The sequence below is a fragment of the Priapulus caudatus genome, unplaced genomic scaffold (genome assembly GCF_000485595.1).
Source record: "Priapulus caudatus unplaced genomic scaffold, Priapulus_caudatus-5.0.1 Scaffold1364, whole genome shotgun sequence".
Classification (NCBI taxonomy): domain Eukaryota; kingdom Metazoa; phylum Priapulida; class Priapulimorpha; order Priapulimorphida; family Priapulidae; genus Priapulus; species Priapulus caudatus.
In genome coordinates, this window is record NW_014578425.1 from 4,408 (window position 1) to 17,886 (window position 13,479).

The 13,479-nt window shown below is 46.4% G+C and overlaps 1 protein-coding gene and 1 long non-coding RNA gene across 4 annotated transcripts in view; one reads left to right on the forward strand and one right to left on the reverse strand.

The window, feature by feature from the left end:
• Positions 1–2: 2 nt before the first annotated feature.
• The window catches only part of LOC106816387, a 19,831-nt gene continuing 6,354 nt past the window's right edge, over positions 3–13,479 (forward strand). For both annotated transcript variants that reach the window (XR_001394887.1, XR_001394886.1), the window contains exons 1-2: positions 3–14; positions 4,685–4,689. This is a non-coding gene — a long non-coding RNA (uncharacterized LOC106816387). The remainder of the gene's footprint in view (positions 15–4,684; positions 4,690–13,479) is intronic.
• Positions 135–13,479, reverse strand: part of LOC106816385 (POC1 centriolar protein homolog A-like) — a 30,953-nt gene continuing 17,608 nt past the window's right edge. For both annotated transcript variants that reach the window (XM_014820988.1, XM_014820987.1), the window contains exon 13: positions 135–361. In XM_014820988.1, coding sequence (XP_014676474.1) covers positions 263–361 — 99 coding nt within the window. In that variant the 3' untranslated portion in view covers positions 135–262. The remainder of the gene's footprint in view (positions 362–13,479) is intronic.

Consider the following 13,479-nt stretch of genomic DNA (forward strand, 5'->3'; position numbering starts at 1 on the left):
GTGGAGAGAGGAGGGTGAGAGAAGTGAGGGGTATATATAGGAGACACACAGTGGAGAGAGGAGGGTGAGAGAAGTGAGGGGTATATATAGGAGACACGCAGTGGAGAGAGGAGGGTGAGAGAAGTGAGGGGTATATATAGGAGACACGCAGTGGAGAGAGGAGGGTGAGAGAAGTGAGGGGTATATATAGGAGACACGCAGTGGAGAGAGGAGGGTGAGAGAAGTGAGGGGTATAGCTGATGCATCATGGAGAGAGGAGGAGTTAGCGTTGGTGAGCATACGAGGGAACCTCATCCTTCTCCACCACCTCCTTCAGCTTGTTCTCTGTCATCGTGAGTCGCTGTTCCAGGATCGACACCGTCTGCAGTAAAACCAAACATCGACGTTACAACTTCGCTACGATCTCAATGCAACTTCGCGTCGCGAAACACATATCTACGCTATATATACGACTCACGCTGCGATGTCAACGCAACACTTCCATATCGAGGATATCTACGTGCAGCCAAAGATGTGTCTGTAGACAGCGTCAGGACGTACGTCACGCGCTACGTACGGTGTGTCGGACTCGAAAAACGCGCGTGATCCGACTCCGGCGTTTGCCTCGTGTTGCGATCAACCACACACAGCATGCAGGGCTCTACCCGTGTAGCGATCAACCACACACAGCATGCCTGCTCTCTGGAATCCTCACTCATCTGTCCCAGCGCCGGAGCTCGCTCTCCATCATCTTTCTTCCGCTCATCTTCCTCGTCTACTCCACTCTCCCTCTGTTTCTCTCCGTCTCTTCGTCTCTCTCGTCTCTCTCTCTCTCTCACATCTCCTACAGGCTCTCTTATCCCCTCGTCTTGCTCGTCGCGGTCTCGGTGCATCCCCCGGCATGGCAGGGCTCTCACCCGGTGTTGCGATCAACCCACACAACAGCAAATGCAGGCTCTAACCCGTGGGTTACGATCACCACCCAAACACAAGCATGCAGGGCCTACCACGTGTTACTCCATCAACGCCACACACAGCATGCCAGGGCTCTACCCGTTTAGCGATCAAAGCCCACGACACCACAGCATGCAGGGCTGCTACCCCTGTTATACCTATGCAACCACACACATCCATGCAGGGCTCTACCCGTGTGATGGGCCGACAACCAGCACAACCAGCATGCAGCGCTCTCAACCCAGTGTATCCGATCAAACCGCACACACCCAAGACATGCAAGGCGATCTACCGTCGTGCGGTAGCAGACAACCACTACACACGCATGCAGGCTACTACCCGTGTAACCGATCTAACCACACACAACGCATGCAGGGCTCCTACAGTGTTGCGATCAATTCACACACAGCATGCAGGGCTCTACCCGTGTAGGCGACTCAAACCACACAGAAGCATGCAGGGCTCTACCGCGCTGTACGACGATTCAACCAACATAACAACTTTTACAAGACATGGCAGCGGCTCAATACCCGTGTTACCATCCAACACAGTCGACAACACACACGACAAATGCAGGGCTCTACACCACGGTGTAGCGAATTAACTCCACACACACGCCAGGCATGCAGGGATTCTACACCGCACGTGTATGCGATCTCAATCGGACACACTTCACCACACCACAGCATGCAGGGCTCTAAACCGCAGTAGTAGCGATCAAGCACGCACACACAGCATGCAGGGCTCTACCGTGTTGCCATCAACCACACACAGCATGCAGGGCTCTACCCGTGTAGCGATCAACCACACACAGCATGCAGGGCTCTACCCGTGTAGCGATCAACCACACACAGCATGCAGGGCTCTACCCGTGTTACCGCATCAACCATCATGGCACAGTGTGCTGCGTCAATTCACTATCGTCGCGCAATGCAGGGCTCTACCCGTGTAAGGCGATCAACCACACAACAGCAGGCAGGGCTCTAACCCGCGTAGAGAGTGTCACCACACCAGGCATGCAGTTGGCCTCTACCGTTCGTAGCCATCAACAGTGCCACACAGCAGCATGCACAGAGGCATCTATTGCAGCGTCAAGGCTCTACCCGTGTAGCAAATCAACGGAAACACAACCAGCAGCAGGGCTCTACCCGGTTACACCCATACAAACCACTACACAGCATAGCAGGGCTCTAACCGCGTCGTTACCATCCAACCACAACACAGCATGCAGGGCTCTACCCGTGTATGCATGCAACGTCACACACAGCAGCAGATGGCACCTCATAACTCGCGTGTTTAATGCGCATCAACCACACACACATGCAGGGGCTCTACCCGTTGTTAACGCATCAACGCCACACACCACAGCATGCAGAGGCTCTAGCCCGTGTTTGCGATTTCAAGCCACAAACGCATGCAGAGGCTCTACCGGTAAGCGATCATCCCACACAACAGCATGCAGGGGCTCTAGCCCGTGTTATCCTGAATCAACCCACAGCACAGCATCGTAGGCTCTTACGCGACGTGTTGCGATCAACAGCAGCAGCAGAGCATGCAGGCTCTACTCCGTGTAGCGATCAATCCATCACACAGCATGCAAGGCTCCTAATACCGTGTATGCGACCAAAACGCACAGGCTACCACAAGCATGCAGGGCTCTACCCTGTGAGGGCGAGCACACCACACAGCCGCATGTCAGCGGCTCGTACCCGTGTAGTGCGATGCAACCACACACCAGCGATGCAAGGGTTCTACCGCCGTGTAGCGATCAAAGCACACACAGCATGCCAAGGGCTCTAGCCCGTGTAGTTCGATACACCACACACAGCATGCAGGCTCACGCCGCGTGATAGCGATCAACGCACACACAGCATGCAGGCTCTACTCCTGATAGCTCATCCAACACCACGACAAAGTAGCATGCAGGGTCTCTTCTACCCGGTGTTGCATCAACTTCACACATTCACTCCACTCGAGAGGGACCACAGCATGCAGTGGCTCTAAACCGCCGTGTCTGTTAGCTCTTCCATATCCAAAGCGCCAACAAAGACACGAGGCATGCAGGGCTCTAAAACCGTCGTTAGTCGATCAACCACAGCACAGCATGCAGGGCTCTATCCCGTGGGTAGCCTATCAACCCCGCCACACCATCAGCATGCAGGGCTCTACCCGTGTTGTCGCATCAGCCACACACAGGCATGCAGGCTCTACCGCGTGTAGCCATCAACCACAGCACAGCATGCAGGGCTCTTACCCGCTTTGGCCATCAAACCAAACAGATCATCGGCAGGGCTCTCCTACCCCGTGTAGCGATCAACCAAACCCCAGCATAGCAGGTGGCTCTTACGCCGTTCGTTCCAACTTCGAACACTCATCACAGGAGCATATGCAGGGCTCTCTAGCCCGTGTAGCGATCACCACACACAGAGCATGCTACTGGCTTCTAAACCCGTGTTTTGCGATCGTCATACTCTTCTACATTTCATCTTCTGTCTCCTCAGCATACCAGTGGTTCTCATAATATCATCGTTTTGTCTGATCCGAATCTACGGCTCACACAGCACCGAGCAATTGCTTATATGCAGCACTAACCCGTGTAGAACATCAACTCGCTAAACCACGAACACCACAATGAGAAGGGCCTACATCCGTCTTGCCGTGTAAGTCCATGCCGAACGCACACATCATCTCACGACACGACACACAAGCTAGCATGCAGGGCTCTACGACTCCCGTGTAGCGATCAAGCCACAAGGGCATCACAGCGTCGTACGTCTTCTGTCATCACACAGGCATTCCGAAGGGCTCTACCCGTGTTGCGGATCAGAACCAACACACAGCATGCAGGAGCTCTAACCGCGCGTGTAGCACCCCGCTTCGTGGTCGCCGATTCAGTCATACGGGACTCTGCCCACCCCCCTAGATTGCCCACCTACCTGTATCGGCGAATCCGCAAGAGTTCTGGCTACTACTTCCTTCTTCGGCTCTCATCCCCCACCCAACAGGGGACTATCTGCAGAAGGTATGGTGCGGTTAGTCTGACGGATCAATCGCGGGGCACAGAGCCCGGGAGACTGCGTGTGTAGCGCATTTCAAGTGAGTCGTACTAGGGTCCCTCGCCAAATCCTCTAAGGAGTCTCTTCCATGTGAGGCGGAGCAGGTAAATGCAACCGAGACAGTCTCACGGAAGTATTAGCTCGGCACTATCGAGCCATTTTTTTTAAAACCCCCAGAATCATCAGACCGGCCGTCGGAAAATCTACCGGTCGATAGAGGCCTCGGTCGACAGCAGCAAGCATCAGCAGACACATCGCGAGTACCACTCTAGCTGTGAAAAACACACGCAGTGACTGTGTGTCCCCGCTGTAGATGAATGCAAATGATGAAAATCTGAATCGACAAAGCAAGACAGCTGAAATTAACAGCGGCTCCCCATCCCGGCTACCGTACGTCAGCTCGATCGTTCGTAGTCGCAAATCAGCTCGTGGCAAGGACATGTCGGAGCGCCTGCAAAACATTCAAACAGTGGTAACTAAGCCGCTTTCGGCTGCACGAGGCGCCCGAGGGGTAGACCGCCGCACCGCCGTTTTTGACGAGTCCCTTGACACCGTGACGCTCACGACGGAGACTTTTTGCCGGCGAGATTATCACGGACGGAGAATTTTCGCCGCGCGATACGCGGACCGGCGTGGACTTCTGCACCTGCGTCAGGACTGTCTAGTTGTCGCAGGGCGAGCCGGCTGGCGGAGAGGCGTGGTTCTCATAGCTGCGGCGTACATGTTCTGCTTGGCTGCTCCGGCCGTGCGCGCGTCGTCGTCCGCTTTGGTGATCCCTGCGTCATGTCCCGGCTGCAAGCAGCCGGAGCGGCGCGAAATTAACGAAACATGTAAGTCCTATTAAATGTAGTTCTTTTCTAATTTTGTCTTAATTAAAGTCTTAATTATCAACATTATACTTAACTTATCTTTCTCAGTAAACGTCGTTATCATAAACAAAATTGTCTATAACATTTGATCTTTTCATCGTAGACCATTGTCAGAAACAAACCTGGACTTAACATTAACTTATACTGGCTGTGGTTGTAGGGGCGCCCTTGGGCACATGCACGTACCTGCGTACTGCGTCGGTGTTGCCCAAAATGGGACGGTGGCGGGCGCGGCGAACCGAGCTTGATCGCAGGGTACGACGCGGGACGGTACGTGTGAGCGGTCGATTTGCCGACGGTGAGAGCTCAATAACCTCGAGTAATCCACCGAGTTCGAAAGTTTGGTCTCCAAACACCATCACCTGAACCAGACCGATTTAAACACACTCCGCGTCTTTCCCCCACATCCATGTAAATATTGAAGCTCGATCGCTAAATTTCAGGTCAACCAATTAAAATCTGTCTTAAATCGAAACAGATATTCAACAGCCACTACTACTTTAAAGAACACTGCTCGATAGCCGGTTAAGAAATCTGAACAGATTTATTTAGCAAGCCGAGGTAAGTGAGCAGAGTCACTGATTAATAATCGTAATGATCGTGCGAGTCAACAATCTCGCTTATTTATACAGATCTGGTATAGAACGATTCCGGCAATCGATTTAGTAAAGCTAAATGTGGAGTCTCCTGGGTACGTGTGCATAGCCGCACACGCGTGGACGCACGTCGACTAAATCGACGACAGCGGAGTCCGCTAAAAGTACGACGAAAAAGTCGACGCGACACGGGCGAGACTTCCGCCCGCGCGGACACGACTTCCGCGAAAATTTAAAACACAAAAATGTCAAAAAAGGATAGATTAAGAAGAACGGAAAAAATTCACAGGGGCACGCTAAACAACAACATTAGTAACCTGGGAGGCACTCGGGAGAGTGACTATACTGGCGCACTAACCCAGTGCGGTGTTTCCTCAGGCGCGACGATTAAAAAAATCTTATTTGCCCTCACCACGCACGCTGAACAGTTTGGGAGGTAGTAGGCTTTTTTCTTTATGCTTTTTTGAAGAGGTGTTTTCAGCATGGTGTTTACTGCGTCGGCATCTTTTGTAGATGCCTTTTTACGTTGAATGTTTGTTTTTGCTTGTACATATAATGTATTCCTAACAGATTTAGTATAATTTACATTGATACATATGTAAAAAAAAAACAGAATGGAAAGATCTAATAACATTTTTTGAAGTCGCGCCCTATTTGGCGTTTCGGCGTCGGGTGAAGGCAAACAAACAATATTTTTTATAGGGCCACACTCTCACGTCATGTAATTTGTAGCACAGTATTGAGAATTATGCAGGTTATGCCTTACACTCGGTCATTCTAGAAAAATTCCTTCAAACACACTGAATCGTTTGAGGCCGCAGCGACGCAATAGTAGTTCCTTGTCGTGGAATAGCCGATCACGTTACGGGACCCTGCAATCATGACACGCACTCAGATTAATACTCGCGGATCTCACCGACATGTTTAGCCAGTGAACCCCGAATGGGAAGGCTATTCTGGATGAAACGGATGAAATTGATAGAGACGGATTAAGGCGCCATATTATATATACTATTATACACCTGTATATAAAAACTGATAACAGGCGTTTATAATAAAATTAGATCATTTCGAATTCCGTCTTTTGCATTTCACACTAAATTTCTCCATTTTAAAGTAAGGGCCTCCCCCTATGGCGCTTCGGCCTGCAGCATCCTCGTTCGCTCAGATGTGAAACTCCCGATTTTTTCATCACCTGAGAATAAAGCATGCCTACATATCGTCATCCCTAAGGTAATCGATTCTCCTTCCTATGTGATCTAGCGAAAATTCGAAAATCGTGCAAATCTATACTATCCACAAGCTTTCCAATCCAGATGGTTGTAATGTGAACTAACGGAAAAATTTAAATAATGTCTATTAGGCACATCTAACTTGCGCTAATAGTGCCGAAAAAAGTCTACAGGAACAATTGTTTCTTATAGGCTATATTAATCTATCAGCACCATTTAGCTTAGGCAAAACAAAATATAGGTTGTTAGTTCCCGAACCGACCCTATTATCCAGCGACCCTTAAACATTTTATATAATTTTCTTTAAAGTAAAAAAAACAATTTAAAAAATTTAAAGAAAAAAAAATAAATAAAATATTTAATTGGACAGGTTACTGCTTAAAAGGCACAACGCACATCTTCAGACATGGTTCGTGAAAATAAAATGTTTTCAATAAAATAAATTTTTTCCCACCTACCTTATTTGTTTCGGCATGAACGTAACACACTATATTTTGTTTTGGCCTTAACCTATTTGTATATTATTTACAGGATTCCATTCAGCTTACCGCATCAATCTATGTTACTCTACAGCAACACATTTCGAAACTGTGATAGCAGTAACGATGACACGCGACTGGTGACGTGTAGTGTTAGAACAGACGACCTTGCAAAAAGGTCAAGCACCTTGAGCGCTCGAGTCGTGGACGAAGTAATCATGTACAATTACCGGACCGGATGAAGAAGACTCGTTGTGACGCACCGTGTGTGCGCTACAAGTAGGTACAATAAAATGTAAGCAACTGTATGGTAAAATACACAATAACACATAGTTCAATGTACAACATACAAATAAGTACTGTAATATCGCTGTATATTTCGCAGTGGTTTAAATTTTGCGATTTCCGCGAACGCGTCCCCGACCGGGAAAATAAACACGCGAATAATTCATACCGAAATAATTCAGATATCATTCGACCTGCGGAAATTAACCTACGTCGCTTGATAATTGCCGTTCGAGTTGAATTCGCAAAAATCTTACCGAAAATAGGCGTATACAAGTACTGGGGTGGGTCACGACGAGACCGCAAAATGTAAGCGCCCGTGTTCGAACCTTGGTACTTCTGCAAAAGTTTGTCTGCACGGTCCACATCGGCCGTGCTGAGTCAGCAGTCTGATCGTCGCCGCGGCAGACCACGTCCCCGCTCGGATGGAAATGCCACCTTGTTACGATGCTGCAACTGTAAACAATGCTCTGCCAAATAACGCGCTAATAGACGGTGATTAACATGATCATATTAATCGAAAAAATATCCGCGAAAAAACAACAACCTCAGTCTGTCGAGTAGGCAGGAAAAACTGTAGTAAACATTCCATAATAACAATACAATAATAATTTACACTGCATTTCCATTAAAGTTAAGGCAGCGACCAGGGACCTCTCAAAAAGCCGCTGTACATGCCACACCATGACCATAATTAACTCCAACGGCAAGTCAAGATTATAATATTTGATTTTAGGGTGTACATCGGTGTAATGAGCTATAGGTATGCTAATTAAGAACAGGTTGCATGCAAAGATCCGGTTAATTAGCCTTGTGCGTGTATGCCACAACGTCAGTAATTAACGAACGAGATTCGCGGAATTCCGAGAAAAGCCGCGCCGAGTGTGCTTATAGATGCAGGGGAACATAGATGAACATGTTGACCCTGAGGAGAGCGCGGATACTTCCCCGCGCCAGGTCGCTGAACTCGATGCACACACAGCTTGCTCGTCTGTCCATATTCAAACCGCTTGTGCGGCTGCCTGACATATTCTTCGATATACGTCTGCCGCGAGAACTGTGTGACAATAAAAATTAATAATCAATAATAATATAATTAAATAAGATATTAGTGCAATCATCGTGATAAATCGTTGAATTCATTGAATAACGTGCAGGCACTATGAAGCAATAGCCGCATGAGCGGTCAAATCATTGCTTGCCTGAGCATTGTTAATTAAGACGCTATTGTATTATAACGCATTGTGTTTATTCAGTCACGAATCTTCCTGTGTCGGACCACGCAAAGTGTTCTGAATATACGGCGATTGTGTCAGAGCGTATTGTTACATCGACGCACCGGCAAATTAGGGAGATAAAGAAGGTATATAATGCATGAAAAAGTAGATTGCACTAGTCATGTGATTGCACTAAATAACATTAATGCTGTTTTGGGGGCACATGCTGTCATATGGTGTTGCTTGGGAAGGAATAGTGCCGCGTCGTTTTGCGCCGTGGCACTATACTTCCCTCAGCAACAACTATGAGCATAGTGCTCCCCACAACAGGCATTAATATAATAATACTACATTATATACATCAATATACTCATGAAATTTTGTTATCAATCACAAAAGCACCTCAGCCGATATTACTACCAGCATGTGCTCAGAAGATATTCTGAGGGAGAACATTTGGTAGAGAAGTCTCTCTTGCCATCCTTTACACGCAAGTCGCCCCAGAAACGATTTCTTTTACGAATTTCACGTGCAGGCACCTCCCCGCTTAAAGACCAGAACATTCAACAGCTTTACCCACTAGGTGTGCCGGTGTAAAAGATATTAAAATTTATACTCTGAGAGAATCCGAAACAGGTTCTTTCTTGCCACAATTTAGTGCAGTAACACTCTAAAACCTGTCATAATTTTTGACACCTACTTGCGGATCGGACCGATTTCTGTGTGACCGTGAGAAGAATAAAGAAACTCTGTCCGATGAATCGATCCTACACCTGAAGTGGTTCTGTTCACTATATAGTTGGCAGGAGGTAGTGCGTGAAACGCACGCTAACAAACTATAGCAGCCATGAATAGAACCGAACTGAGTGGTGTGTGTGTGTGTGCTCCACGTGTGTGTGCGCATATTATGTCTGTGTTTCATGCGTATTTGTTGTTGTTGGTGTGTGTGTGTGTTGGTGTGTGTGTGCACATATGCTCGTTGATGCGTGTGTTTGCGCACCGTGCATCGGTGTTGGCGCATTTATGTCTGGTGTTTTGCATGTGCGTGGGTGTGTTGTGTTGTTGTTGTTGTGTGTGTGTGTGTGTTTGTGCGTGTGGTGATGTGTTGCTCGTGTGGCGTGCGTTGCGCACGTCCATGTGTGTTGCGCATATTATTGTCTGGTGTTTGCATGTGTGTGTTTTGTGTGTTGGTGTTGTGTGCTGTTGCTCGTGTGTGCGTGCGTGTGCGCACGTGCATGGGTGTGCGCATTATGTCTGGTGTTGCATGTTGTGTGTGTGTGCCGCAAAGCAACATATAGGTGGATGGATCAAGCAACTCAGGCTACATATCTACATGGCAGTCAGCCTGAATTATATACACTAAGCTCATTGTGAAAATAGACGATTAGATCGAAAATGACATAGGTACACAGTACAGTAGTACGGAGGTATTTCTACATGTAAGAACTTCTTAAATGCCTTTGTTCTACGTATCCACATACACCTTATGTCCCAAGAACTTCATATTGAGTGTTAGAGACTGACGCTTTATACATTTTCGTCGGATGGCTGTTGCATGTTTTGTCATCGCTGCTAAAGTCACACTCCTCACGGTTGCAAGTGTGACCTTAAAGGACGTCGATTCCGGACCCGTTCCTTACAATAAAACACGGGACGCGATTAGCAATGCTAAAACTGGCGTCATAGTCACATAATGCTGTAAATCCCAAGATCTTGCTTTAAAATTACTCCTGCTACAGCATTCTAAGTACCCCCTCATCCTCCACCCCAAGTAGAATTACATAATTACAATAATACAAAAACCACAAAATTATATATATATGATTATATAAATATTATATCTTTATATTATAATGACGATCGATATAATAATATGCGACACTAACAACTTGGCCATATTGCCTACCGATATGGTACATCATTAGCATTCGTACAAACACTACAAACTAACTGTCGCTGCCTAAGGGTCTATGTCCGCTGGGTACGCCGGAATCGTACCCTGTACGTCGCGGTATAACGCGAACTACCCTGTACTATCTAAGTAACCCGGACCGTACCTTCGCCTACTGGCCACTGAACGAGTCTAGGACTCGCCTAACAACCTACTCCAACCTAACAATATCAGATAGTTACAGGGAACTTCCGGCAGTACCCAGGTAGACATGACCCTATCACCCTAAACTGTTCGCACACTCCACGGAATACAGACAGTATATGGTGAAATTCCACAATCACGATTTTGTCTGATGTGTACCATGCCTGAGCACGACTACTCACACACTGGTAATCCAGCACCGCCGGAGTAGGCCCGCCCGATCGTCACGGTGTCTCGGAGCAGAACAAGGAGCTATGCCGTACGAAGTACTGTGCAACATCGGATGCGTCCGCAGAGAACAGCACGCATTCCGATATACACTGTATAATGAAAGCAAAGCCCAATTGCCGACTCACGTCACATTACTAACGAGGTATGTAAGCATTCACGCACAGTATGCAGTGATCCATGCAATATTACAAACACAGGCATCACGATCGTACCTCGTTCTGCCCAACTGTGGGCGGTGTCGGGTGTGCCCGCACTCGAGCAGGTGCCGCCCGCACTTAATTTATTAAAAACAAGTCTGATATAAGGGCTTTTATTGCTGACTAGAATGCAGGAAATGAGTTAGAATACAAAAAAATCAAGAATATTCAGGGGGCATGCCCCCGCGCCCCTAGATTGGCTTCGCGCCTACGCGCTTCCTGTGAAGTCGCACTGATGCGACCTGACACTAAAAGCTGGCAGCAACCTGATGTTACATACATCATCTACTCCTCCATTCCGTGCCACACCAACGCCTCTCACACAGGCATCACCCACAGACGCCATCACACGAAACACATTATTTATAATATTGTGCATGTAATTTCAACGATGTAAGACAGCTAATGACACACTTTCTCTTTAAACATGGCATTTTTCACAAATCGACTAGCCGGCCAGTTTCCTGTAATGATTAAAATATGTGAGAGTCCTGATATAGCAATAACAATGACTATATCACAATAGCTCACTAACAGACTCTTTTTGTAAACTTTATAAAATACAATTTTCTTTAACTATGTCTCTTAATTGAAACCCAACATTTCATCAATCAAACATTATCCGTTGTGACCAACGAATCTGTAATGCTCTCATCCTGTGCTTGAATCCACACCATAAACACAGTGTCCAACGAATCCGATCGCTGCAAAAGCGCAACGTCCCGCAAAACTTAAGCAAAGACATAGAAGCATCTACTAACGTTAATTTCTCATGCACAAATAAAACTAAGTAATAGTCATTGTTTACTAGTATCACTTCATTGCGACTAGTAAAGAAATTAACTGATACGTAAAAAGCATACATGCACAAAATAATAATCTTACCTAACGCACTACCTTTGGATGTCTGACTAAGATACCCGTAAGTCTTCGTCGTATTTTTTCCTTCCTGTATGTTTATATATTATGCATTTGTTAAAATTCTTGTACTACTAATATGGAAAGCGATACAATAAACTGTCTATAGTCTTTATATCCTACCGAAATTGGCTTCATTGTTGGCATTGAAATCTCACCTTGTGAGCAATCCTTTGGCTTTAAAAATGCCTCTCAGTGTGATTCTCTTCTGTATTAAAAGCAATATTATCAATGGAACATACAATTTCAATAAAATTTAATTAAAATTGAATCGATAGCCCATGTGAAACTATACAGCAGTAGCCTACATATTCTGTGAAAACTTCAAATGTTTTTTGAAATGTCTGTTATCTACAAATAGTAATAATTTAATGGTTTTTCTCATGTAAACAACAAATTACACGTTAAGTGGCCGTGCAAACATTAGAAGGACCGAATTGGTTGTTTATTATTGCCTGTTGATGTATTTATTTCTGCTAGAATGTTACTAAGTAAGAAACACTGATTAGCCAATGAAAAGCTCCTATAGCATGTTATATTCGATATGACTATGTAAGTTATAAAACTAAAAGTGCAGTTGTCGCCAAAGCTACATGTATCTTCCCCCATCGTCTCCCCAAGAATTGTAAGTATAACCAAGTTTGTACGCCACGTCAATTTAGGGCCTGAGTTATAGAGTCGAAAGGAAATATAATCAAGGTCAAGGTAAAGGTCAATAAAAGTCTTAGTGACCTGTTTTGTACGCTAGGTCAATTCTGCGAAGTTATAAGACGGCAAAGTGACATTATGATCAAGTCAAGTGGTAAAGATCCGCAGTGACCGCGGGTTGGTAACTCTTCACCTTCTCCCCAAATGAAGTAATAGCCCAAATTGTAGCGCTAGTCAATTATGGCCTGGTTACTAGAGCGGAAGAAAATATTAAAAGTCCAAGTAAGGTAAGTTTCGAGAGTGACTAGTTTTGGTAACCTGCCACCTTCTCCCCCCCAGTTTGTAATGGTTAAAGCAACCAAGTGTTTGGGTCACCGCTGGAGTAATTAGGACCGAGTTACATAGGCGGAAGGAAATATGATCAAGTCAAAGTAAAGGTCAACGTAAAGGCCCAGTGACCTTGTTTTGTAGCGCTGCCCACCCTTCTCGCCCAAGTTGTGTAAGTAGACGTCTAAAGTTTTCGTCAACGCTAGGTCAATCATGGGTCGAGTTAATAGAGCGAAGGAAAGAATCTCTGCGGCGGACCCGAGCGCTGTACAACATTAAACCATAGACCGGCCGACATAAGTCGCGGGGGATACAAATAATACATATATATGAATAGTATTTATATCGACTATGCTATTGGCACAGAAGTTGTCCGCAACGCATCGATGTCTCGGT